Source organism: Pseudophryne corroboree, chromosome 6 (assembly GCF_028390025.1).
Source record: "Pseudophryne corroboree isolate aPseCor3 chromosome 6, aPseCor3.hap2, whole genome shotgun sequence".
Lineage (NCBI taxonomy): Eukaryota > Metazoa > Chordata > Amphibia > Anura > Myobatrachidae > Pseudophryne > Pseudophryne corroboree.
Window position 1 is genome coordinate 793,146,278 of NC_086449.1, and position 26,815 is coordinate 793,173,092.

The window sequence follows — 26,815 nt, forward strand, 5'->3', positions numbered from 1 at the left end:
TCCGGGAGAAACACCTTTTTCTGGACTGTGTCCAGAATCATCCCTAGGAACAGTAGACGTGTTGTTGGAATCAGCTGTGATTCTGGGATATTTAGAATCCACCCGTGCTGACGTAGCACTACCTGAGATAGTGCTACTCCGACCTCTAACTGTTCCCTGGACCTTGCCCTTATCAGGAGATCGTCCAAGTAAGGGATAATTAATACGCCTTTTCTTCGAAGAAGAATCATCATTTCGGCCATTACCTTGGTAAAGACCCGTGGTGCCGTGGACAATCCAAACGGCAGCGTCTGAAACTGATAATGACAGTTTTGTATCACAAACCTGAGGTACCCTTGGTGAGAAGGGTAAATTGGGACATGGAGATAAGCATCCTTGATGTCTAGAGATACCATATAGTCCCCTTCTTCCAGGTTCGCTATCACTGCTCTGAGTGACTCCATCTTGAATTTGAACCTTTTTATGTAAGTGTTCAAAGATTTTAGATTTAAAATTGGTCTCACCGAGCCGTCCGGCTTCGGTACCACAAACAGCGTGGAATAATACCCCTGTCCCTGTTGTAGGAGGGGTACCTTGATTATCACCTGCTGGGAATACAGCTTGTGAATAGCTTCCAATACTGCCTCCCTGTCGGAGGGAGACGTTGGTAGAGCAGACTTCAGGAACCGGCGAGGGGGAGACGTCTCGAATTCCAATTTGTACCCCTGTGATACTACCTGCAGGATCCAGGGGTCCACTTGCGAGTGAGCCCACTGCGCGCTGAAATTCTTGAGACGGCCCCCCACCGTGCCCGAGTCTGCTTGCAGAGCCCCAGCGTCATGCTGAGGACTTGGCAGAAGCGGGGGAGGGCTTCTGCTCTTGGGAAGAGGCTGCATGGTGCAGTCTTTTTCCCCTTCCTCTGCCCCGAGGCAGGAATGAGCGGCCTTTTTCCCTCTTGCCCTTATAGGGACGAAAGGACTGGGTTTGAAAAGACGGTGTCTTTTTCTGCTGAGAGGTGACCTGGGGTAAAAAGGTGGATTTTCCAGCCGTTGCCGTGGCCACCAGGTCCGATAGACCGACCCCAAATAACTCCTCCCCTTTATACGGCAATACTTCCATATGCCGTTTGGAATCCGCATCACCTGACCACTGTCGCGTCCATAACGTTCTTCTGGCACAAATGGACATCGCACTTACTCTAGATGCCAGGGTGCAAATATCCCTCTGTGCATCTCGCATATATAGTAATGCATCCTTTAAATGCTCTATAGTTAATAATATACTGTCCCTATCCAGGGTATCAATATTTTCAGTCAGGGAATCCGACCAAGCCACTCCAGCGCTGCACATCCAGGCTGAGGCGATCGCTGGTCGCAGTGTAACACCGGTATGTGTGTATATACCTTTTAAGATATTTTCCAGCCTTCTATCAGCTGGTTCCTTGAGAGCGGCCGTATCAGGAGACGGTAACGCCACTTGTTTTGATAAGCGTGTGAGCGCCTTATCTACCCTAGGGGGTGTTTCCCAACGTGCCCTAACCTCTGGCGGGAAAGGGTATAGTGCCAATAATTTATTAGAAATCAGCAGTTTTTTATCGGGGGAAACCCACGCTTTATCACACACCTCATTTAATTCATCTGACTCAGGAAAAACCACTGGTAGTTTTTTCACACCCCACATAATACCCTTTTTTGTGGTACTTGTAGTGTCAGAAATGTTCAATGCCTCCTTCATTGCCGTGATCATGTAACGTGTGGCCCTACTGGACATAACGTTTGTCTCGTCACCGTCGACACTGGATTCAGTATCCGTGTCAGGGTCTGTGTCGACCATCTGAGGTAACGGGCGTTTTAGCGCCCCTGACGGTGTCTGAGACGCCTGAACAGGCACTAATTGATTTGTCGGCTGTCTCATGTCGTCAACAGTTTTTTGCAAAGTGCTGACATTGTCACGTAATTCTTTAATTACTACCATCCAGTCAGGTGTCGACTCCCTAGGGGGTGACATCACTAACACAGGCAATTGCTCTGCTTCCACATCATTTTCCTCCTCATACATGTCGACACAATCGTACCGACACCCAGCACACACACAGGGAATGCTCTGATAGAGGACAGGACCCCACTAGCCCTTTGGGGAGACAGAGGGAGAGTTTGCCAGCACACACCAGAGCGCTATATATATATATATATAGGGATAACCTTATATAAGTGTTACTCCCTGTTATAGCTGCTGTATTTATATATTAGCTGCCAATAGTGCCCCCCTCTCTGTTTTACCCTGTTTCTGTAGTGCAGAACTGCAGGGGAGAGTCAGGGAGCCGTCCTTCCAGCGGAGCTGTGAAAGAAAATGGCGCTTGTGTGCTGAGGAGAAAGGCTCCGCCCCCTTCACGGCGGCCTTTTCTCCCGCTTTTTTCAGGAAACTGGCAGGGGATAAATGCATCCATATAGCCCAGGAGCTATATGTGATGCATTTTTTTTTAGCCATATAAGGTTTTTATATCGTTTTTATTGCGTCTCAGGGCGCTCCCCCCCAGCGCCCTGCACCCTCAGTGACCGGAGTGTGAAGTGTGCTGAGAGCAATGGCGCACAGCTGCAGTGCTGTGCGCTACCTTATTTGAAGACAGGAACGTCTTCTGCCGCCGCTTTCTCCGGACCTCTTCGCTCTTCTGGCTCTGTAAGGGGGCCGGCGGCGCGGCTCCGGGACCCATCCAGGCTGAACCTGTGATCGTCCCTCTGGAGCTAATGTCCAGTAGCCAAGAAGCCCAATCCACTCTGCAGTCAGGTGAGTTCGCTTCTTCTCCCCTTAGTCCCACGATGCAATGAGCCTGTTGCCAGCAGGACTCACTGAAAATAAAAAACCTATTTAAACTTTTACTTCTAAGCAGCTCAGGAGAGCCACCTAGCTTGCACCCTTCTCGTTCGGGCACAAAAATCTAACTGAAGCTTGGAGGAGGGTCATAGGGGGAGGAGCCAGTGCACACCAGCTAGTCTAAAGCTTTTACTTTTTGTGCCCAGTCTCCTGCGGAGCCGCTATTCCCCATGGTCCTTACGGAGTTCCCAGCATCCACTAGGACGTCAGAGAAATAAGATTTTACTTACCGGTAAATCTATTTCTCGTAGTCCGTAGAAGATGCTGGGACTCCGTAAGGACCATGGGGAATAAATGGGCTCCGCAGGAGATAGGGCACTTTAAGAAAGCTTTGGACTCTGGGTGTGCACTGGTTCCTCCCTCTATGCCCCTCCTCCAGACCTCAGTTAGGGAAACTGTGCCCAGAGGAGATGGACAGTACGAGGAAGGATTTTGGTAAATCTAAGGGCGAGATTCATACCAGCCACACCAATCACACCGTATAACTTGTGATAAACTTACCCAGTTAACAGTATGAACAACAACATAGCCACGGTTCCACCGAAAAACTATAACATAACCCTTATGTAAGCAATAACTATATACAAATCTTGCAGAAGAAGTCCGCACTTGGGACGGGCGCCCAGCATCCTCTACGGACTACGAGAAATAGATTTACCAGTAAGTAAAATCTTATTTTCTCTAACGTCCTTGAGGATGCTGGGACTCCGTAAGGACCATGGGGATTATACCAAAGCTCCCAAACGGGCGGGAGAGTGCGGATGACTCTGCAGCACAGATTGAGCAAACAGGAGGTCTTCCTCAGCCAGGGTATCAAACTTATAGAACTTTGAAAAGGTGTTTGTCCCCGACCACGTAGATGCTCGGCACAACTGTAATGCCGAGACCCCTCGGGCAGCCGCCCAAGAAGAGCCCACCTTCCTAGTGGAGTGGGCCTTAACCGATTTCGGTAACTGCAATCCTGCCGTAGAATGCGCCTGCTGAATCGTGTTACAGATCCAGCGAGCAATAGTCTGCTTTGAAGCAGGAGCGCCAACCTTGTTGGCCGCATACAGAACGAAACAAAGCTTCAGTCTTCCTGATTCTAGCCGTTCTGGTCACATAAATTTTCAAAGCACTGACTACATCCAGGGACTCGGAATCCTCCAAGTCCCGTGTAGCCACAGGCACGACAATAGGTTGGTTCACATGAAAAGATGAGACCACTTTTGGCAGAAAGTGAGGACGAGTCCTCAACTCTGCCCTATCCACGTGAAAACCAAGTATGGGCTTTTATGTGATAAATTTAACAATTCGGAAACACGTCTTGCCGAAGCTAACGCCAACAACATGACCACTTTCCACGTGAGGTATTTCAACTCCACAGTTTTGAGTGGTTCAAACCAAGGTGACTTGAGGAAATGTAACACCACGTTAAGATCCCAAGGCGCCACCGGAGGCACAAAGGGAGGCTGAATATGCAGCACTCCCTTCACAAAGGTCTGTACTTCAGGAATAGAGGCCAATTCTCTTTGAAAGAAAAATAAGAATTTACTTACCGATAATTCTATTTCTCATAGTCCGTAGTGGATGCTGGGAACTCCGAAAGGACCATGGGGAATAGCGGCTCCGCAGGAGACTGGGCACAAAAGTAAAAGCTTTAGGACTAGCTGGTGTGCACTGGCTCCTCCCCCTATGACCCTCCTCCAAGCCTCAGTTAGGATACTGTGCCCGGACGAGCGTACACAATAAGGAAGGATTTTGAATCCCGGGTAAGACTCATACCAGCCACACCAATCACACCGTACAACCTGTGATCTGAACCCAGTTAACAGCATGATAACAGAGGAGCCTCTGAAAAGATGGCTCACAACAATAATAACCCGATTTTTGTAACTATGTACAAGTATTGCAGACAATCCGCACTTGGGATGGGCGCCCAGCATCCACTACGGACTATGAGAAATAGAATTATCGGTAAGTAAATTCTTATTTTCTCTGACGTCCTAGTGGATGCTGGGAACTCCGAAAGGACCATGGGGATTATACCAAAGCTCCCAAACGGGCGGGAGAGTGCGGATGACTCTGCAGCACCAAATGAGAGAACTCCAGGTCCTCCTCAGCCAGGGTATCAATTTTGTAGAATTTTACAAACGTGTTTGCTCCTGACCAAGTAGCTGCTCGGCAAAGTTGTAAAGCAGAGACCCCTCGGGCAGCCGCCCAAGATGAGCCCATCTTCCTTGTGGAGTGGGCATTTACAGATTTTTGGCTGTGGCAGGCCTGCCACAGAATGTGCAAGCTGAATTGTACTACAAATCCAACGAGCAATAGTCTGCTTAGAAGCAGGAGCACCCAGCTTGTTGGGTGCATACAGGATAAACAGCGAGTCAGATTTTCTGACTCCAGCCGTCCTGGAAACATATATTTTCAGGGCCCTGACAACGTCTAGCAACTTGGAGTCCTCCAAGTCCCTAGTAGCCGCAGGCACCACAATAGGTTGGTTCAGGTGAAACGCTGAAAACCACCTTAGGGAGAAACTGAGGACGAGTCCTCAATTCCGCCCTGTCCGAATGGAAAATCAGATAAGGGCTTTTACAGGATAAAGCCGCCAATTCTGACACGCGCCTGGCCCAGGCCAGGGCCAACAGCATGACCACTTTCCATGTGAGATATTTTAACTCCACAGATTTAAGTGGTTCAAACCAATGTGACTTTTTTGGAACCCAAAAACTACATTGAGATCCCAAGGTGCCACTGGAGGCACAAAAGTACAGTATGCAGTACCCCTTTTACAACATCTGAACTTCAGGGACTGAAGCTAGTTCTTTTTGGAAGAAAATTGACAGGGCCGAAATTTGAACCTTAATGGACCCCAATTTCAGGCCCATAGACACTCCTGTTTGCAGGAAATGTAAGAATCGACCCAGTTGAATTTCCTCCGTCGGGCCTTCGCCAAATGCGGTGATAATGTTTTGCGGTTACATCCTTCCTGGCTTTGATCAGGATAGGGATGACTTCATCCGGAATGCCTTTTTTTTTTTTTTTTTCTTCAGGATCCGGCGTTCAACCGCCATGCCGTCAAACGCAGTCGCGGTAAGTCTTGGAACAGACAGGGTCCTTGCTGAAGCAGGTCCCTTCTTAGAGGTAGAGGCCACGGATCCTCCGTGAGCATCTTTTGAAGTTCCGGTTACCAAGTCCTTCTTGGCCAATCCGGAGCCACGAATATAGTGCTTACTCCTCTCCATCTTATCAATCTCAGTACCTTGGGTATGAGAGGCAGATGAGGGAACACATACACTGACTGGTACACCCACGGTGTTACCAGAGCGTCTACAGCTATTGCCTGAGGGTCCCTTGACCTGGCGCAATACCTGTCGAGTTTTTCCCAACGGTTTATAATCATGTGGAAGACTTCTGGGTGAAGTCCCCACTCTCCCGGGTGGAGGTCGTGTCTGCTGAAGAAGTCTGCTTCCCAGTTGTCCACTCCCGGAATTGCTGACAGTGCTATCCCATGATTTTCCGCCCAGCGAAGAATCCTTGCAGCTTCTGCCATTGCCCTCCTGCTTCTTGTGCCACCCTGTCTGTTTACGTGGGTGACTGCCGTGATGTTGTCCGACTGGATCAACACCGGCTGACCTTGAAGCAGAGGTCTTGCAAGCTTAGAGCATTGTAAATGACCCTTAGCTTCAGGATATTTATGTGAAGTGATGTCTCCAGGCTTGACCATAAGCCCTGGAAATTCCTTCCCTGTGTGACTGCTCCCCAGCCTCGCAGGCTGGCATCCGTGGTCACCAGGACCCAGTCCTGAATGCCGAATCTGCGGCCCTCTAGAAGATGAGCACTCTGCAACCACCACAGGAGGGACACCCTTGTTCTTGGTGACAGGGTTATCCGCTGATGCATCAGAAGATGCGACCAGGACCATTTGTCCAGCAGGTCCCACTGGAAAGTTCTTGCGTGGAATCTGCCGAATGGGATTGCTTCGTAGGAAGCCACCATTTTACCCAGAACCCTTGTGCATTGATGCACTGAGACTTGGCTCGGTTTTAGGAGGTTCCTGACTAGCTCGGATAACTCCCTGGCTTTCTCCTCCGGGAGAAACACCTTTTTCTGGACTGTGTCCAGGATCATCCCTAGGAACAGAAGACGAGTCGTCGGAACCAGCTGCGATTTTGGAATATTGAGAATCCAATCGTGCTGCCGCAACACTATCTGAGATAGTGCTACACCGACCTCCAACTGTTCCCTGGATCTTACCCTTATCAGGGAATCGTCCAAGTAAGGGATAACTAAAAATTCCCTTCCTTCGAAGGAATATCATCATTTCGGCCAAGACCTTGGTAAAGACCCGGGGTGCCGTGGACCATCCATACGGCAGCGTCTGAACTGATAGTGACAGTTCTGTACCATAAACCTGAGGTACCCTTGGTGAGAAGGGTAAATTTGGACATGAAGGTAAGCATCCTTGATGTCCCGAGACATCATGTAGTCCCCTTCTTCCAGGTTCGCAATCACTGCTCTGAGTGACTCAATCTTGAATTTGAACCTCTGTATGTAAGTGTTCAAAGATTTTAGATTTAGAATCGGTCTCACCGAGCCGTCCGGTTTCGGTACCACAACAGTGTGGAATAATACCCCGTTCCCTGTTGCAGGAGGGGTACCTTGATTATCACCTGCTGGGAATACAGCTTGTGAATGGCTTCCAAAACTGTCTCCCTGTCAGAAGGAGACATCGGTAAAGCCGACTTTAGGAAACGGCGAGGGGGAGACGTCTCGAATTCCAATTTGTACCCCTGAGATATCACCTGAAGGATCCAGGGGTCTACTTGCGAGTGAGCCCACTGCGCGCTGAAATTCATTGAGACGGGCCCCCACCGTGCCTGATTCTGCTTGTAAAGCCCCAGCGTCATACTGAGGGCTTGGCAGAGGCGGGAGAGGGTTTCTGTTCCTGGGAACTGGCTGATTTCTGCAGCCTTTTTTCTCTCCCTCTGTCACGGGGCATAAATGAGGAACCCTTTTGCCCGCTTGTCCACGAAAAGACTGCGCCTGATAATACGGCGTCTTCTCATGTTGAGAGGCGACCTGGGGTACAAACGTGGATTTCCCAGCTGTTGCCGTGGCCACCAGGTCTGAAAGACCGACCCCAAATAACTCCTCCCCTTAATAAGGCAATACTTCCAAATGCCGTTTGAAATCCGCATCACCTGACCACTGTCGTGTCCATAACCCTCTACTGGTAGAAATGGACAACGCACTTAGACTTGATGCCAGTCGGCAAATATTCCGCTGTGCATCACGCATATATAGAAATGCATCTTTTAAATGCTCTATAGGCAAAAATATACTGTCCCTATCTAGGGTATCAATATTTTCAGTCAGGGAATCCGACCACGCCAACCCAGCACTGCACATCCAGGCTGAGGCGATTGCTGGTCGCAGTATAACACCAGTATGTGTGTAAATACATTTTAGGATACCCTCCTGCTTTCTATCAGCAGGATCCTTAAGGGCGGCCATCTCAGGAGAGGGTAGAGCCCTTACAAGCGTGTGAGCGCTTTATCCACCCTAGGGGGTGTTTCCCAACGCACCCTAACCTCTGGCGAGAAAGGATATAATGCCAATAACATTTTAGAAATTATCAGTTGTTATCGGGGGAAACCCACGCATCATCACACACCTCATTTAATTTCTCAGATTCAGGAAAACTACAGGTAGTTTTTCCTCACCGAACATAATACCCCTTTTTGGTGGTACTCGTATTATCAGAAATGTGTAAAACATTTTTCATTGCCTCAATCATGTAACGTGTGGCCCTACTGGAAGTCACATTTGTCTCTTCACCGTCGACACTGGAGTCAGTATCCGTGTCGGCGTCTATATCTGCCATCTGAGGTAACGGGCGCTTTAGAGCCCCTGACGGCCTATGAGACGTCTGGACAGGCACAAGCTGAGTAGCCGGCTGTCTCATGTCAACCACTGTCTTTTATACAGAGCTGACACTGTCACGTAATTCCTTCCAACAGTTCATCCACTCAGGTGTCGACCCCCTAGGGGGTGACATCACTATTACAGGCAATCTGCTCCGTCTCCACATCATTTTTCTCCTCATACATGTCGACACAAACGTACCGACATACAGCACACACACAGGGAATGCTCTGATAGATGACAGGACCCCACTAGCCCTTTGGGGAGACAGAGGGAGAGTTTGCCAGCACACACCAGAGCACTATATATATATACAGGGATAACCTTATATAAGTGTTTTTCCCCTTATAGCTGCTGTATCTTTAATACTGCGCGTAATTAGTGCCCCCCCCTCTCTTTTTTAACCCTTTCTGTAGTGTAGTGACTGCAGGGGAGAGCCAGGGAGCTTCCCTCCAACGGAGCTGTGAGGGAAAATGGCGCCAGTGTGCTGAGGAGATAGAAAAACGGGAGATAAGGGGGCGGAGCCTATGTATTCTGGCAGTGGTTAAATGCATCCATATAGCCCAGGAGCTATATGTGATGTATTTTTTTGCCATCTAAGGTATTTTTATTGCGTCTCAGGGCACCCCCCCCCAGCGCCCTGCACCCTCAGTGACCGGAGTGTGAAGTGTGCTGAGAGCAATGGCGCACAGCTGCGGTGCTGTGCGCTACCTTATTGAAGACAGGACGTCTTCTGCCGCCGATTTTCCGGACCTCTTCTGCTCTTCTGGCTCTGTAAGGGGGACGGCGGCGCGGCTCTGGGACCCATCCATGGCTGGGCCTGTGATCGTCCCTCTGGAGCTAATGTCCAGTAGCCTAAGAAGCCCAATCCACTCTGCACGCAGGTGAGTTCGCTTCTTCTCCCCTTAGTCCCTCGATGCAGTGAGCCTGTTGCCAGCAGGACTCACTGAAAATAAAAAACCTAATTTAAACTTTTACTCTAAGCAGCTCAGGAGAGCCACCTAGATTGCACCCTTCTCGTTCGGGCACAAAAATCTAACTGAGGCTTGGAGGAGGGTCATAGGGGGAGGAGCCAGTGCACACCAGCTAGTCTAAAGCTTTTACTTTTGTGCCCAGTCTCCTGCGGAGCCGCTATTCCCCATGGTCCTTTCGGAGTTCCCAGCATCCACTAGGACGTCAGAGAAATGGATAAGGCCGAAATCTGGACCTTTATGGACCCTAATATTAGGCCCAAAGTCACTCCTGTTTGAAGGAAGTGAAGTAGACGGCCCAAATGGAACTCCTCCGTAGGAGCAGCTCTGGCCTCACACCAAGAAACATATTTCCGCCATATACGGTGATAATGTTTTAACGTCACGTCTTTCCTAGCCTTGATCAGGGTAGGAATGACTTCCTCCGGAATCCCTTTTTCCGCTAGGATCCGGCGTTCAACCGCCATGCCGTCAAACGCAGCCGCGGTAAGTCTTGGAACAGACAGGGCCCCTGCCGCAGCAGGTCCTGCCTTAGAGGAAGAGGCCACGGATCCCCCGCGAGCAACTCTTGCAGCTCCGGATACCAAGTCCTCCGTGGCCAATCCGGAACAATGAGTATTGTTCTGACTCTGCTTCTTCGTATTATTCTCAACACCTTGGGTATGAGAGGAAGAGGAGGAAACACATAGACCGATCTGAACACCCAAGGTGTCACCAGAGCGTCTACCGCTACCGCCTGAGGGTCCCGTGACCTGGCGCAATACCGCTTTAGCTTTTTGTTGAGACGGGATGCCATCATGTCGATTTGAGGCAGTCCCCAACGATCCGTGATCTGTGCGAAGACTTCTTGATGAAGTCCCCACTCTCCCGGATGCAGGTCGTGCCTGCTGAGGAAGTCCGCCTCCCAGTTGTCCACCCCAGGGATGAACACCGCTAACAGTGCGCTTACATGGCCTTCCGCCCAGCGTAGAATCCTGGTCGCTTCTGCCATGGCCATTCTGCTCCTTGTTCCGCCTTGGCGGTTTATATGAGCCACTGCCGTGACACGTCTGACTGAATCAGAACCGGTTTTCTCCGAAGCAATTCCTCCGCTTGTATATGCCCCTCAACTCCAGGACGTTGATGTGGAGACAAGACTCTAGGCTTGACCAGAGACCTTGGAAATTTCTTCCCAGTGTCACTGCTCCCCAGCCTCGGAGGCTTGCGTCCGTGGTCACCAGGACCCAGTCCTGAATGCCGAACCTGCGACCTTCTAGTAGGTGAGCACTGTTCAGCCACCACAGGAGAGATACCCTGGTCCTGGGAGACGGGGTGATCCTTTGATGCATTTGTAAATGGGACCCGGACCACTTGTCCAAGAGGTCCCATTGAAAAGTCCTCGCATGGAACCTGCCGAAAGGGATGGCCTCGTAGGAAACCACCATCTTCCCCATGACCCGCGTGCAATGATGCACTGAAACCTTTTTTTTTTTTTTGGGGGGGGGGGGGTTTAATAGGTTCCTGACCATGGCTATGAGTTCCTTAACCTTTACGATCGGAAGATAAAACTTTTTATGGTCTGTGTCTAGAATCAGCCCCAAAAAGGTCAGACGCGTTGTAGGGACTAGCTGGGACTTCGGTATATTGAGAATCCAGCCGTGTATCTGCAACGTCTTCATGGACAGAGACACGCTGTCCAGCAACCTCTCCCGAGATCTCGCCTTTATGAGGAGATCGTCCAAGTATGGGATAATTGTGACCCCCTGCCTGCGCAGGAGCACCATCATTTCCGCCATTACCTTGGTGAAAATTCTCTGGCCCGTGGAAAGCCCAAACGGCAACGTCTGAAATTGGTAGTGACAGTCCTGCACTGCAAATCTCAGGAACGCCTGATGCGGGGGGGAATATCGGAACATGAAGGTAAGCATCCTTTATGTCCAGGGACACCATCCAATCCCCCCCTCCAGGTTGGCGATGACCGCCCTGAGTGATTCCATTTTGAACTTGAACCTCTTCAAATACAGGTTCAGAGATTTCAAGTTTAAAATGGGTCTGACCGAACCATCCGGTTTCGGGACCACAAACAGGGTTGAGTAATATCCCTCTCCTTGCTGGAGATGAGGAACTGTGACAATCACCTGTTGAATATACAATTTTTGGATTGCTGCCAACACTAGCTCCCTCTCTGACGGGGAAGCCGGCAGAGCCGATTTGAAAAATCAGTGAGGAGGCAAGTCTTCGAATTCCAGCCTGTATCCCTGAGAAACAATCTCTAATGCCCAGGGATCCACCTGCGAGTGAACCCAGACGTGGCTGAAAAATCGAAGACGAGCCCCCACCAGATCTGCCTCCCCTCGGAAAGCCCCAGCGTCAAGCGGTGGACTTTGCAGATGCAGGGGAGGACTTCTGCTCTTGGGAACTAGCTGTGTGCAGCTTTTTTTTCCCCCTGCCTTTCCCTCTGGCAACAAAGGATGATCCACGTACCTTCTTGTTTTTACTGGAACGAAAGGACTGCATTTGATAATGAGGTGCCTTTTTTGTATGCTGCGGGGGGACATAAGTTAAGAAATTTGACTTACCAGCCGTAGCCGTAGAGACAAGATCCGAAAGGTCGTCTCCAAACAACTCCACCCCTTTGTAAGGCAAGAACTCCATATGCCGCTTTGAATCGGCATCTCCCGTCCACTGTCGGGTCCACAAGAGCCGCCTAGCAGAAATAGACATAGCATTTATTCTGGAGCTTAATAAACAAATGTCTCTCTGAGCATCCCTCATATACAAGGCAGCATCTCTGATATGCTCTATGGTCATTTGAATGGCGTCCCTATCTAAGGTGTCAATCTCCGTAGATAAGGAATCTGCCCATGCCACAACCGCACTACAAACCCAGGCCGACGCCATAGCCGGTCGAGCAATAGTACCAGAATGATTGTAAATGTGCTTTAAGGTAATTTCCTGCCTGCGATCTGCAGGTTCCTTGAGGGTAGCCGTATTCTGAGAAGGCAGTGCCACCTTTTTGGACAAACGTGTCAGCGCCTTGTCAACTTTTGGCGAAGATTCCCAGCGTATCCTATCAGTTTGTGGAAAAGGATACGCCATGAGAATCCTTTTGGGAACTTGTGGTCTCCTATCCGGAGATTCCCAAGTCTTTTCGCACAAGTCACTTAATTCAAATGAGGATGGAAAAATGACTTCAGGCTTTTTCCCTTTATACATGTGTACCCTCGTGTCAGGGACAGGGGGTTCCTCAGTAATATGCAAAACCTCTTTAATGGCAATAATCATGTACCGTATACCCTTAGCCACCTTTGGCTGTAATTTTGCATCTTCATAGTCGACACTAGAGTCAGTATCTGTGTCGGTATCTGTGTCATCGATCTGGGATATGGTGCGCTTCTGAGACCCCGAAGGACCTGGCGCCCCAGGGACAGGCATGGACTGGCTACCTGACTGATCCCTAGCTTCTGCCTTGTCTAATCTTTTATGCAATAGATTGACATTTGCATTCAAGACATTCAGCATATCCACCCATTCCGGTGTCGGCGTTGCCGACGGCGACCTGACATTCAAGCACTCCCCCTCCACATTAAGCGAGCCTTCCTCGTCAAACATGTCGACACACGCGTACCGACACACTATACACACACACACACACAGGGAACCCCTTTCCTGAAGACAGTATCCCTGTCAAGGCCCTTTGGAGAGACAGAGAGAAGTATGCCAGCACACACCCCAGCGCAATAACCCTGGAGACCAACACAAAATGTTTTTCCCCAGCAGCGCTGTATAATATGTAAACCGCCAATTATGTGCCCCCCCTCTCTCTCTCTTTTAAGCGCCCTTTCACCGTGTGTAAGCAGGGGAGAGTCCGGGGAGCTTCCTCTCAGCAGTGCTGTGGAGAGAAATGGCGCTGGTGAGTGCTGAGGGAGAAGCCCCGCCCCCTCGGCGGCGGGCTTCTGTCCCGCACAAACTTAGTAAAATATGGCGGGGGCTCTTTTATATACATGTACAGAGCCCACCTGTACATGTATATAGTCTTTTTGCCATGCAGAGGTTTATATTGCTGCCCAGGGCGCCCCCCCCCTGCGCCCTGCACCCTTACAGTGACCGGAGTATCTGAGGTGTATGGGAGCAATGACGCACAGCTGCAGTGCTGTGCGTTACCTCAGTGAAGCTGAAGGCTTCTGCTGCCTGACGACTTCTGTCTTCTGTACTTCTAGCTCTGTGAGGAAAACGGCGGCGCGGCTCCGGGGGTGGACGTCCAGTAAGAACCTGCGTTCACCCCCTCTGGAGCTAATGGTGTCCAGTAGCCGAGGAAGCAGAGCCTATCTTTGACAAGAAGGTCTGCTCCTCTCTTCTCAGTCCCTCGATGCAGGGAGCCTGTTGCCAGCAGTGCTCCCTGTGAAAAAGTAGTAAAAGGTAGAAAAAAAAAAAATCCAAACAAAAATGCTTCTAGGCAGAGAACTCTGGAGAGCTCTCTGCAGTGCACCCATCTTGCTCTGGGCACAGTGTAAAACTGAGGTCTGGAGGAGGGGCATAGAGGGAGGAGCCAGTGCACACCCAGAGTCCAAAGCTTTCTTAAAGTGCCCTATCTCCTGCGGAGCCGTCTATTCCCCATGGTCCTTACGGAGTCCCAGCATCCTCAAGGACGTTAGAGAAATACAATTTAACACAAACATTAATAGCAGAATTTTGTGTTAAAAAATTGCAGCTTTGGAAAGGCATATAACTTGAGAACTAGTGTACATATCAACCCAATCTAACTATGGGGGAGGCTTCATATGAAAAAGACTTAACAATTATCATACACAGCTGGGGATAATTACATGCACCCTGGGCAAGTGCAAGTTACGGTACCCCCCTAACAGCTGTATACTCCCCAGTAGTATTACTCCTCCCCCACCCCAGTGACCATAGCTTCCTAGGTAACACCTCCTCCCCTTTATTGACTATAGATACCCCTATTAGCCTCCTTCCCATATATGCACTCCGTGTGATAGGCAGCTCAGAGGGGACCAATCAAATTGGAGGGTCTGATGATCACATATCAGCCCGATGTTAAGGTAGATAAACAGCGATAATTTAAACAACGTCCTTCCTGAATAACGACGTTTAATTTATCGCTAAGTGTGTACGCCGCTGCCGATGAGCAATGCGCTGCCCTGCAGGTCGTTAACAACCCTCGCTGTCGGCCGTGCATGCAGCTTAATTTGGACTGTCGGCCCAAGACTGCATGCACGGCCCGGCCGCGGAGTGGCGTCACTGAGTGATACGGTTGTCATATCGCTCAGTGTGTACGCACTGCCTCTGACCGCCCCGGCAGGGAAGGGAACACACTTGGCGACGTCGCTCATAGTGCACATCGCCTACTGTGTACCCACCCTTAAGGGTACATTTACTAAAGCTTCTAAAAATGAAGCTTTAGTAAACCAGATTCTACCTATCATTTCTCCATTGCATCCAAGAAAACGATAGACAGAGTCTGATTGGTTGCTATGGACAAAACCACCACTTTTACATTTTAGAACCTTTAGTAAATCTACCTCTTAGTGCCTTCGTGAATCCAGTGCTTAGAGAAGGGAACTTCAATTCCACGCTAAGCAATATTGCAGTGCTGGGAACTCCACCGCCATAATACCAACTGGAAAGGCATTATGGGCACAGAAACTACATGTGATGTCGGCGGACACAGACTGCTGAAATCACAGCCTGGCCCCTCAGTGAAAAGGAAAGGATTTCCTATCATACACAGTAGGGAACCCAAGCAGCCGCGAGCATTAGTAGACCGGCAGAGGAGCAGAGACTGAGGTAGCATGAGATGCGACCTCAGCCACCGGGACAATGCAAGCCAAGTGGTTAACAGCAGTTGGGGAATGGAGGGGGATTAGTAATATTCAGCCCGACTGGCACCCCTAACAGGCTCTGGCACCTGGAGTGCGAGATCAAAGGGGTAAATGTAAGAACAGTCGGTTATGTGCACTATACCGCTTCGCCCCCATGTATGATAGGCGCTGTGCTCAATATGCGCAGGCAATGTATGAACGATCAGCATCGCTGCATCGTTTTTGACAGCTGCATGGTGCCGATGCCCATACACCACAGCAGGGACAGAGCTGTCCCTGGCTGTGACGGGTGCCAGCTCCGGACTGCGCACGCATAGAGGAGCCGGCCGGGCTGGGAGACACAGCGCGTCATCGCTGAGCCGATGCGCTGTGTGCTCAGTGGGACAAGATGGAGGGGGGAGCTTTCGGCAGACTAGATGTTCTTACATCCTGCTTTGCCTCGGTAATGAGGCGAAGCAGGAAGTGTTATAGCGACACGATGCGTGTCGCTATAATACACTTACCCCCAAGGCCCCACCCTTGCTATGCCCCTGTTTACTTTAATGGTCCATTATACATGCTTAAGAGTTCTTTCTTATGATCCATTCACTGCTATTTAGCTGATGGGTGAAAGCAGAAGCAATTTACACCTCCCTATACATAAGGCTGTGGTATGAAATGTCAACATGCCATTTTTGTTGGATTGAAGCCCTACACTAACCGAACCCTAAAATAAAACATTCTGGTGCCGACATTATGACTACATAACATATAGAAATATGTATGCTTTTAGTCTGATGTATATGCCAAAGATTTCCACCCCCTACCCCCCCTTCCCAAACACATCACACAGAGAAAAGTCTGCCAGAATCTGGAGAAGCATGTGTGTATTTCCAAGAAAATTACATCAGGCTCCCAGTAACTTCTGCAGCATCGACAGAGAGGTAACTATAGTCCATGGGTGCAGGGAAAGCAGTGTATATTTGAAAATTATATAGATTTTAAATGGGACATTTTTGTTCGTAGTGTTACCATGCTACCATACCCATTGGAGTGTTTACTAGCGTTGCGTCCCATTCATTTTTTTTTTTTTGGTGGGAATACACCTTGTATAAAAGCATTGGCAGGCATATGTGAATATTTAACATGTTAGTTAAAACGCAAGAAAAATGCCCACAGGCCTAAAGGGGATGCCATACGGGGGTTACCTTTACATAAGTAACGGCCCGGCAACACCTACTGCCAGTTTAAGTATAGTGTACAGTATCTTGTGCGAATTTGTGTTGCACACGGACAAAACAGTAGGAAATTTGATATCTTTGCACGCTATTTTATTTTAAAAGGATTTACGCCCATTTTGGACTAACTGTACCACCTCCATTCTGTGTATCAATGTGTGCATACACTTTACTTACACCGGCGCAATATTCTATGGGGTAGATTTACTAAAGTTTCTAAAAATGAAAAGTGGGGATGTTGCCCATAGCAAAAAGCTATAATTTTCTAGGATATGTTAGGGTTCGATGACCACGCACGGTCTGGTCTATCAACTCTCCTCAGTCATCAGTCAGAGATTTCAAACTTGGCAACCGGTTGGAGATCAGAAAATTAAGAGACCATACACAGAATTATGTATAATCTCAATAGAGCAAAAACTGCCCCAAAAAGGGCCCATCCTAGGGGTTTATTATATACCTTTTGAACAAAGAAACAATATGTGCCAATAACATTGGCCAATCAGAATATACACTACCGTTCAAAAGTTTGGGGTCAATTAGAAATTTCCTGTTTTTTTTCAATGAAGATAACAATAAACGAATCAGAAATACACTCTATACATTGTTAATGTGGTAAAGGACTATACTAGCTGCAAACGTATGTTTTTTAATGGTATATGTACATAGGTCCCATTTCCAGCAACCATCACTCCAGTGTTCTAATGGTACCTCGTGTTTGCTAATCGCGGTAGAAGACTAATGGATGATTAGAAAACCCTTGTGCAATTATGTTAGCACAGCTGAAAATGGGTTTGCTTGTTAGAGAAGCTATAAAACTGGCCTTCTTTTAAGCTAGTTGAGTATCTGGAGCATAACATTTGTGGGTTCGATTGTACTCTCAAAATGGCAAGAAAAAGAACTTTCCTGTGAAACTCGACAGTCTATTCTTGTTCTTAGAAATGAAGGTTATTCCATGCAAGAAATTGCCAAGAAACTGAACATTTCCTACAACGGTGTGTACTACTCCCTTCAGAGGGGTGTGGTATGGTATGCCGGCGGCTGGGCTCCTGGCGACCAGCATACTGGCGCCGGAAGCCCGACCGCCGGCATACCGACAGTGTGGCGAGCGCAAATGAGCCCCTTGCAGGCTAGCTGCGCTCGCCACGCTGCGGGCACGGTGGCGCACCACGCTATTTATTCTCCCTCCGGGGACCCCCACGAGGGAGAAAAGCTGTCGGTATGCCGGCGCCGGTATACTGTGCGCCGGGATCCCGACAGTCGACAACCTGAAGACCACCCCTTCAGAGAACAGCACAAACAGGCTCTAACCAGAGTAGAAAGAGAAGTAGGAGGCCCCAGTGCACAACTGAGCAAGATGACAAGTACATTAGAGTCTCTAGTTTGAGAAATAGACGCCTCGCAGGTCCTCAACTGGCAGCTTCATTAAATGGTACCCGCAAAACGCCAGTGTCAATGTCTACAGTGAAGATGCGACTGCGGGATGCTGGCCTCCTAGGCAGAGTGGCAAAGAAAAAGCCATATCTGAGACTAGCCAATAAAAAGAAAAGATTAATATGGGCAAAAGAACACAGACATTGGACAAAGAAAATTGGAAAAAAAGTGTTATGGACAGACAAATCGAAGTTTGAGGTGTTTGGATCACACAGAAGAACATTTGTGAGACACATAACAAGTGAAAAGGTGCTGGAAGAATGCCTGACGCCATCTGTCAAGCATGGTGGAGGTAATGTGATGGTCTGGGGTTGCTTTGGTGCTGGTAAAGCGGGTTTGTACAAGGGATTTTGAATAAGGAAGGCTATCACTCCATTTTGCAACGCCATGCCATACCCTGTGGACAGTGCTTGATTGGAGCCAATTTCCTCCTTCAACAGGACAATGACCCAAAGCACACCTCCAAATTATGCAAGAACTATTTATGGGAAGAAGCAGGCAGCTGCTATTCTGTCTGTAATGGAGTGGCCCGCGCAGTCACCAGATCTCAACCCCTCTGAGCAGCTTGACCGTATGGTATGCAAGAAGTGCCCATCAAGCCAATCCAACTTGTGAGAGGTGCGTCAGGAAGCGTGGGGTGAAATTTTTCAGATGACCTCAACAAATTAACAGCTAGAAAGCCAAAGGTCTGCAATGCTGTAATTGCTGCATAGGGAGCATTCTTTGATGAAAGCAAAGTTTGAATGACAAAATTATACTTTCAAATAAAAAATAAGATTTTACTCACCGGTAAATCTATTTCTCGTAGTCCGTAGTGGATGCTGGGGACTCCGTAAGGACCATGGGGAATAGACGGCTCCGCAGGAGACTGGGCACATCTAAAGAAAGATTTAGGACTATCTGGTGTGCACTGGCTCCTCCCCCTATGACCCTCCTCCAAGTCTCAGTTAGGAACTGTGCCCGGAAGAGCTGACACAATAAGGAAGGATTTATGAATCCCGGGTAAGACTCATACCAGCCACACCAATCACATCATATAACACGTGATAGGAACCCCGGTTAACAGTATGATAACAAATGGAGCCTCTGAAGAGATGGCTCACAACAAAACCCAATTTTTGTAACAATAACTATGTACAAGTATTGCAGACAATCCGCACTTGGGATAGGCGCCCAGCATCCACTACGGACTACGAGAAATAGATTTACCGGTGAGTAAAATCTTATTTTCTCTGACATCCTAGTGGATGCTGGGGACTCCGTAAGGACCATGGGGATTATACCAAAGCTCCCAAACGGGCGGGAGAGTGCGGATGACTCTGCAGCACCGAATGAGAGAACTCCAGGTCCTCCTCAGCCAGGGAATCAAATTTGTAGAATTTAGCAAACGTGTTTGCCCCTGACCAAGTAGCTGCTCGGCAAAGTTGTAAAGCCGAGACCCCTCGGGCAGCCGCCCAAGATGAGCCCCCTTCCTTGTGGAATGGGCTTTTATTGATTTAGGCTGCGGTAATCCTACCGCAAGAATGCGCCAGCTGAATAGTGCTACAAATCCAGCGCGCCATAGACTGCTTAGAAGCAGGAGCACCCAGCTTGTTGGGTGCATACAGGATAAACAGCGAGTCAGTTTTTCTGACTCCAGCCGTCCTGGAAACATAAATTTTCAGGGCCCTGACTACGTCCAGCAACTTGGGATCCTCCAAGTCCCTAGTAGCCGCAGGCACCACAATAGGTTGGTTCAAGTAAAAAGCTGAGACCACCTTCGGGAGAAACGGAGGACGAGTCCTCAATTCTGCCCTATCCATCTGGAAAATCAGATAAGGGCTTTTTTAAAGACAAAGCCGCCAATTCTGAAACCCACCTGGCCGAAGCCAGGGCCAACAGTACGACCACTTTCCACGTGAGATATTTTAATTCCACAGTCTTAAGTGGTTCGAACCAATGTGATTTCAGGAATGTCAAAACCACATTGAGATCCCAAGGTGCCACTGGGGGCACAAAAGGAGGCTGAATATGCAGAACTCCTTTGACAAAAGTCTGAACTTCAGGCAGTGAAGTCAGTTCTTTCTGGAAGAAAATCGACAGAGCCGAAATCTGGACCTTGATGGACCCCAATTTGAGGCCCAACGTCACCCCTGCTTGCAGGAAGTGTAGGAATCGACCCAGTTGAAATTCCTCCTTCGGGGCCTTCATGGCCTCACACCAAGCAACATATTTCCGCCAAATGCGGTAATAATGTCTTGCGGTGACATCCTTCCTGGCTTTGATCAGGGTAGGGATGACTTCCTCCGGAAAACCCTTTTCCTTTAGGATCCGGTGTTCAACCGCCATGCCGTCAAACGCAGCCGCGGTAAGTCTTGGAACAGACAGGGTCCCTGCTGCAGCAGGTCTCGTCTGAGCGGCAGAGGCCAAGGGTCCTCTGCCAGCATCTCTTGAAGTTCCGGGTACCAAGCTCTTCTTGGCCAATCCGGAACCACGAGTATGGTTTTCACTCCTCGCATTCTTATTATTCTCAGTACCTTGGGTATGAGAGGTAGAGGAGGAAACACATAAACCGACTGGTACACCCACGGTGTCACTAGAGCGTCCACAGCGATCGCCTGAGGGTCCCTTGACCTGGCACAATATCTTTTCAACTTTTTGTTGAGGCGGGACGCCATCATGTCCACCCGTGGTCATTCCCAACGGTTTACCCGCATTTGGAAAACTTCTGGAAGAAGTCCCCATTCTCCCGGGTGTAGGTCGCCCATCGGAGAATCCTTGTGGCTTCTGCCATCGCCATCCTGCTTCTTGTGCCGCCCTGTCTGTTCACATGGGCGACCGCCGTGATATTATCTGATTGGATCAGTACCGGCTGGTTCTGAAGCAGGGGCCTTGCTTGGCATAGGGCATTGTAAATGGCCCTTAGCTCCAGAATATTTATGTGAAGCGAAATCTCCTTGGAAATGTCTTCCCTGTGTGACTGCACCCCAGCCCCGAAGGCTGGCCTCCGTGGTCACCAGGACCCAGTCCTGCATTCCGAATCTGCGGCCCTCTAGTAGATGAGCCCTCTGCAGCCACCACAGCAGCGACAACCTGTTTCTTGCCGACAGGGTTATCCGCTGTTGTATCTGTAGATGGGACCCGGACCATTTGTCCCACTGGTCCCACTGGAACGTCCTTACGTGGAACCTTCCGAATGGAATTATGCTTCGTACGAAGCTACCATTTTTCCCAGGACTCATGTGCTTCCACTGGAAGAAACACTCTTTTCTGGTCTGTGTCCAGAATCATTCCCAGGAACAGAAGACGTGTCGTCGGGACCAGCTGTGACTATGGAATATTGATAATCCAGTCGTGCTGTTGTAGCACTTCCCGAGAGAGTGCTACCCCCGCTACCAACTGTTCTTTGGACCTCGCCTTTATCAGGAGATCGTCCAAGTACGGGATAATAAAAACTTCCTTCTTGCGAAGGAGTATCATCATTTCGGCCATTACCTTGGTAAAGACCTTCGGTGCCGTGGACAACTCCAACGGCAGCGTCTGGAACGGATAGTGACAGTCCTGTACCACACATCTGAGGTACTCCTGGTGAGGAGGGTAAATGGGGACATGCAGGTACGCATCCTTGATGTCCAGGGAGACCCTGTAATCCCCCTCGTCCAGGCTCGTAATAACCGCCCTGAGCGATTCCATCTTGAACTCGAATCTTCTGATATAAAAGTTCAAGTATTTTAATTTTAAGATGGGTCTCACCAAACCGTTCTGTTTCGGTACCACAACCATTGTGGAATAGTAACCCCTTCCGTGCTGAAGGAGGGGCACCTTGACAATCACTTGTTGTGATTATAGTGTTGAATAGCCACCAACACCGCCTCCCTGGCAGAGGGAGGTGCCGGTAAGGCAGATTTTAGGAAACGGCGGGGGGAAGAACGTCTCGAACTCCAGCCTGTACCCCTGAGATACTACTTGAAGGACCCAGGGATCCATGTGAGAGAGCACACTGGGCGCTGAAATTTCTGAGACGGGCCCCCACCGTACCCGGGTCCGCCTGAGCAGCCCCAGCGTCATGCTGTGGACTTACCGGACGCAGGGAGGACTTCTGCTCTTGGGAACTAGCTGTGTGCTGCAGCTTTTTCCTCTACCTTTGCCTCTCGGCAGAAAGGATGAGCCTCTAGCCCTCTTGCTTTTCTGGGGCTGAAAGGACTGTACTTGATGATACGGTGCTTTCTTTTGTTGTGGGGTAGCCTGTGGCAAAAAAGTCGATTTCCCAGCAGTAGCTGTGGAAACGAGGTCTGAAAGACCATCCCCAAACAGTTTTACCCCCTTATAGGGCAAAACTTCCATGTGCCGATTCGAGTCGGCATCGCCTGACCATTGCCGAGTCCATAACCCCCGTCTGGCGGCAATGGACCTAGCGCTTATTTTTGATGCCAGCCGGCAAATATCCCTCTGTGCATCACGCATGTATAAGACCACGTCTTTTATATGCTCTATTGTCAGCAAAATATTGTCCCTATCCATAGTAATTTTCCGACAGGGAATCTGACCACGCAGCGGGAGCACTGCACATCCATGCCGAAGCAATGGCTGGTCGCAATATAATGCCCGAGTGTGTGACTATATCTTTCAGGTTAACCCCCTGCTTTTTATCAGCAGGTTCCTTCAGGGCGGCCGTATCCGGAGACGGTAGTGCCACCTTTTTTGATAAGCGTGTAAGCGCTGTATCTACCCTATTGGGTGTTTCCCAACGTGACCTATCCTCTGGCGGGAAAGGGTACGCTGACAATTACCGTTAAGAAATTATCAATTTCTTACCGGGGGAAGACCACGCTTCCTCACACACCTCATTTAATTTCTCAGATGCAGGAAAAACTACTGGTAGTTTTCTCTCACCAAACATAATACCCTTTTATGTGGTACCTGGGGTATTATCATAAATGTGTAATACATTTTTCATTGCCTCAATCATGTAACGGGTGGACCTATTTGGAGGGTACACTAGTCTCATCGTCGTCGACACTGGAGTCGGTATCCGTGTCGACATCTGTTTCTGCCATCTGATGTAGCGGGCGTTTTTAGAGCCCCCCATGACATTTGAGACGCTGGAACAGGCACAAGCTGAGTAGCCGGCTGTTCTGTGTCGTCGACCTTTTGTGTAAGGAGTTGACACTTTCACGTAATCCTTCCATAAGTCCAACCACACCGGTGTCGATCCCGCAGGGGGTGACATCACATTTACAGGCATTCGCTCCGCCTCCACATCATTATCCTCCTCATACATGTCGACACAGCCGTACCGACACACAGCACACACACAGGGAATGCTCTGACAGAGGACAGGACCCCACAAAGCCCTTTGGGGAGACAGAGGGAGAGTATGCCAGCACACACCAGGGCGCTATATATCACAGGGATATCACATATGAGTGTTTTCCCTTATAGCTGCCTATATATATTGTATACTGCGCCTAAATTGTGCCCCCCCCTCTCTTTTTAACCCTTTCTGTAGTATGCAGGGGAGAGCCAGGGAGCTTCCCTCCAACGGAGCTGTGAGGGAAAAATGGCGCCAGTGTGCTGAAGGAGATAGCTCCGCCCCTTTTTTGCAGACTTTCTCCCGCATTTTTATGGATTCTGGCAGGGGTTAAAAAGCACCTATATAGCCTCTGGGGCTATATATGGTGCCAGTTTGCCAGCCAAGGTGTCAGTATTGCTGCTCAGGGCGCCCCCCCCCAGCGCCCTGCACCCTCAGTGACCGGAGTGTGAAGTGTGTAATGAGGAGCAATGGCGCACAGCTGCAGTGCTGTGCGCTACCTTGGTGAAGACTGAAGTCTTCTGCCGCCGATTTTCCGGACCATCTTCATGCTTCTGGCTCTGTAAGGGGGACGGCGGCGCGGCTCCGGGAACGAACACCAAGGACGGGTCCTGCGGTCGATCCCTCTGGAGCTAATGGTGTCCAGTAGCCTAAGAAGCCCAAGCTATCTGCAAGCAGGTAGGTTCGCTTCTTCTCCCCTTAGTCCCTCGTTGCAGTGAGCCTGTTGCCAGCAGGTCTCACTGTAAAATAAAAAAACCTAATATATACTTTCTTTCTAGGAGCTCAGGAGAGCCCCTAGTGTGCATCCAGCTCGGCCGGGCACAGAAATCTAACTGGGGCTTGGAGGAGGGTCATAGGGGGAGGAGCCAGTGCACACCAGATAGTCCTAAATCTTTCTTTAGATGTGCCCAGTCTCCTGCGGAGCCGTCTATTCCCCATGGTCCTTACGGAGTCCCCAGCATCCACTAGGACGTCAGAGAAATCAATATTTCTAACCATGGCAATGTCTTGACTATATGTTCTATTCATTTTGCAACTCATTTGATAAAGTGAGTTTCCATGGAAAACACGAAATTGTGTGGGTGACCCTAAACTTTTGAACGGTAGTGTACCATGTAAAATAAATAACTATCTTAGATCATGCAACACATCAAATGTCATAAGATTATAATTAGCAATTTAAACATTCCTAAATATGTTTTATTGCCTCCCGCTTATCAGCCTCCTGGTGATACAGTATAGTTAGAGCCTTTGTTGTTCTGGACACTCAGACATTTTGATATGGGTTGACTATCTGGCTGTCTGGCCTTGAATACATCTTTTATCGGAATTTTTCAATCCTAGAAACATCCTGTGTTCAATCCAGCCTTGAACAATTCATACATTGATTATAGTATCTGAACATGTAATTTCTGAATGTAATATCTGTGAAGCATTTAAGGGTACAGTAACATTTTGAATTGATTATAGAAAGTACATAGAACAGTAAATATCTCAATCAATGCAAAAAAAGCTTGAATCTGAGCGGATTCGGTTTTACTCGGTTCTCAAAACCGAACCTTATTGGTTCACTGATGTCACGTGTTTTGGATAGCCAATAAGATTCGGTTTTGAGAACCGAGTAAAACCGAATCCGCTCATCACTAGAATCAACATATATGGCTGTTTTACTGCAAAAGCTTCTTACACCATCAGATACATTAAAGCAGAGGTTCCCAAACTCGGTCCTCAAAGCACCCTAACGGTCCTGGTTTTAAATGTATCCATGCTTGGCCACAGGTGACTTAATTAGCACCCTAGTCAATTTGATTTAAACATCTGTGCTGAGCCATGGATATACCTAAAACCTGGACTGTTGGGGTGCCTTGAGGGCCGCGTTTGGGAACCTCTGCGATTAAAGGATAGCTAGAATCTGTGTGGTTGCTACGGGCAACAGCACTTTTCATATTTAGAAGCTTTAGTAAATGTAACCCTACGTGTACACTTATTACCGCACACCGTTTGCAAATCAATATAAGCTTTGCACTTTATTGCTCAAGAACTGAGGCAGACACTTATGCTGAAGCTACTTATATACAGCCCACCCACCCATTGCACTGGGACTGACTGCAAACACATATGTATACAAGCACTGCACACAGAGCAGCACTTTATATTTACATGCAGCAAACAAGCCCATAGTACAGCAATAGCTCAGGGAGTGTTTACAAACACCCCCTCCCCCACCTGAAGCTGCAGGGCTGGGGAATTGCACACAGCGGCCCTGTGTCTGTGTGAGCCGTCTTCCCCTGAGCACAGTACCCATCATCCTCTCCGCATGTGACCTCCCCCCTGGGCTCTCTCACCTGTCGAGCAGGGGGTCTACTCGGCTGCAGCTCATGGCTGCAGAGCTACAGTACCAAACAACTGCTCCAGGGTCAGGGGCCGTGTGCAAAGCGCTGACACGCCTGACAGGCAGACACATCCGGGACTCCCCGCAAACAGAATGCGCTGCATCACCCGCCAGTGACCTCTCTGTTACCCGGTTTAGTTACCGGGTAACGGTAACCCTTACAAATTTTGGAATAGCAAACGCCTTCATCTATGTGAGACACTTTGCAGACGGTCCCTTGAGCAGATGGATTCTGGGAGTTGTAGTTTTGCCGTTCACAGGCGCTGGCAGTATTTATCAAGCAGTGATAACCCCTAATTCTGTCTGTTTCGTCGGGGAAAGGGGTTATGCTGCTACCTGACAAGGGTTACCGCAGATTATTGATTACTGATATGGGGTCCCTTTGTTTTCTTGTGATTACCCTGTGCTCATAGCTTGTGGATGTAGGCAATGCGGTGTGTTAGTAAATCCCTGGTTCACAGATTAATGCGATGTCGATTTTGTACACAGTAGAGCGATTTTTTTTTCTTGCCACTATGCACTCATATAAATCACTTTGTGCAGTTGCCGCAGTGATCGTGTGACAGTGGTCGCCGTGGGGATTTATTTGCAAAGCGATTGACAGGGAGCGCTTGCGGGAGGTAACGGGGTGGTGTGTTGCCACTGTTCCGGGGGCGTGACACAGCTTGCGAACGCAATCCTGTACGCAGTTACAAAGGCTCCGGCGTCTTCCAGCAGCCATGCTATGCGACCGTAGGGTCAATGTTTGACCGATGTGCATCCAATGGTGGTGAATTGCATACCAACAAACATTTTACACAATACAAATCAGTACAAATTAGGAAAGGGGGTGTCGAAGTCAGAAAATATTACAGTACACACATTACGTACAAACACCACATAGATGGCCTCCGTGTGCGTACTTATTCGACAGTGCGTGCACATATTCGCAATTT

At 49.0% G+C, this 26,815-nt stretch overlaps 1 protein-coding gene across 1 annotated transcript in view; it reads right to left on the reverse strand.

Annotated features, from left to right (window-relative positions):
* The window catches only part of AMN1 (antagonist of mitotic exit network 1 homolog), a 241,834-nt gene extending 215,811 nt beyond the window's left edge, over positions 1-26,023 (reverse strand). The window contains exon 1 of the mRNA XM_063928860.1: positions 25,834-26,023. Within this exon, the coding sequence (XP_063784930.1) occupies positions 25,834-25,952 (119 nt within the window). The 5' untranslated portion in view covers positions 25,953-26,023. The remainder of the gene's footprint in view (positions 1-25,833) is intronic.
* Positions 26,024-26,815: the final 792 nt, after the last annotated feature.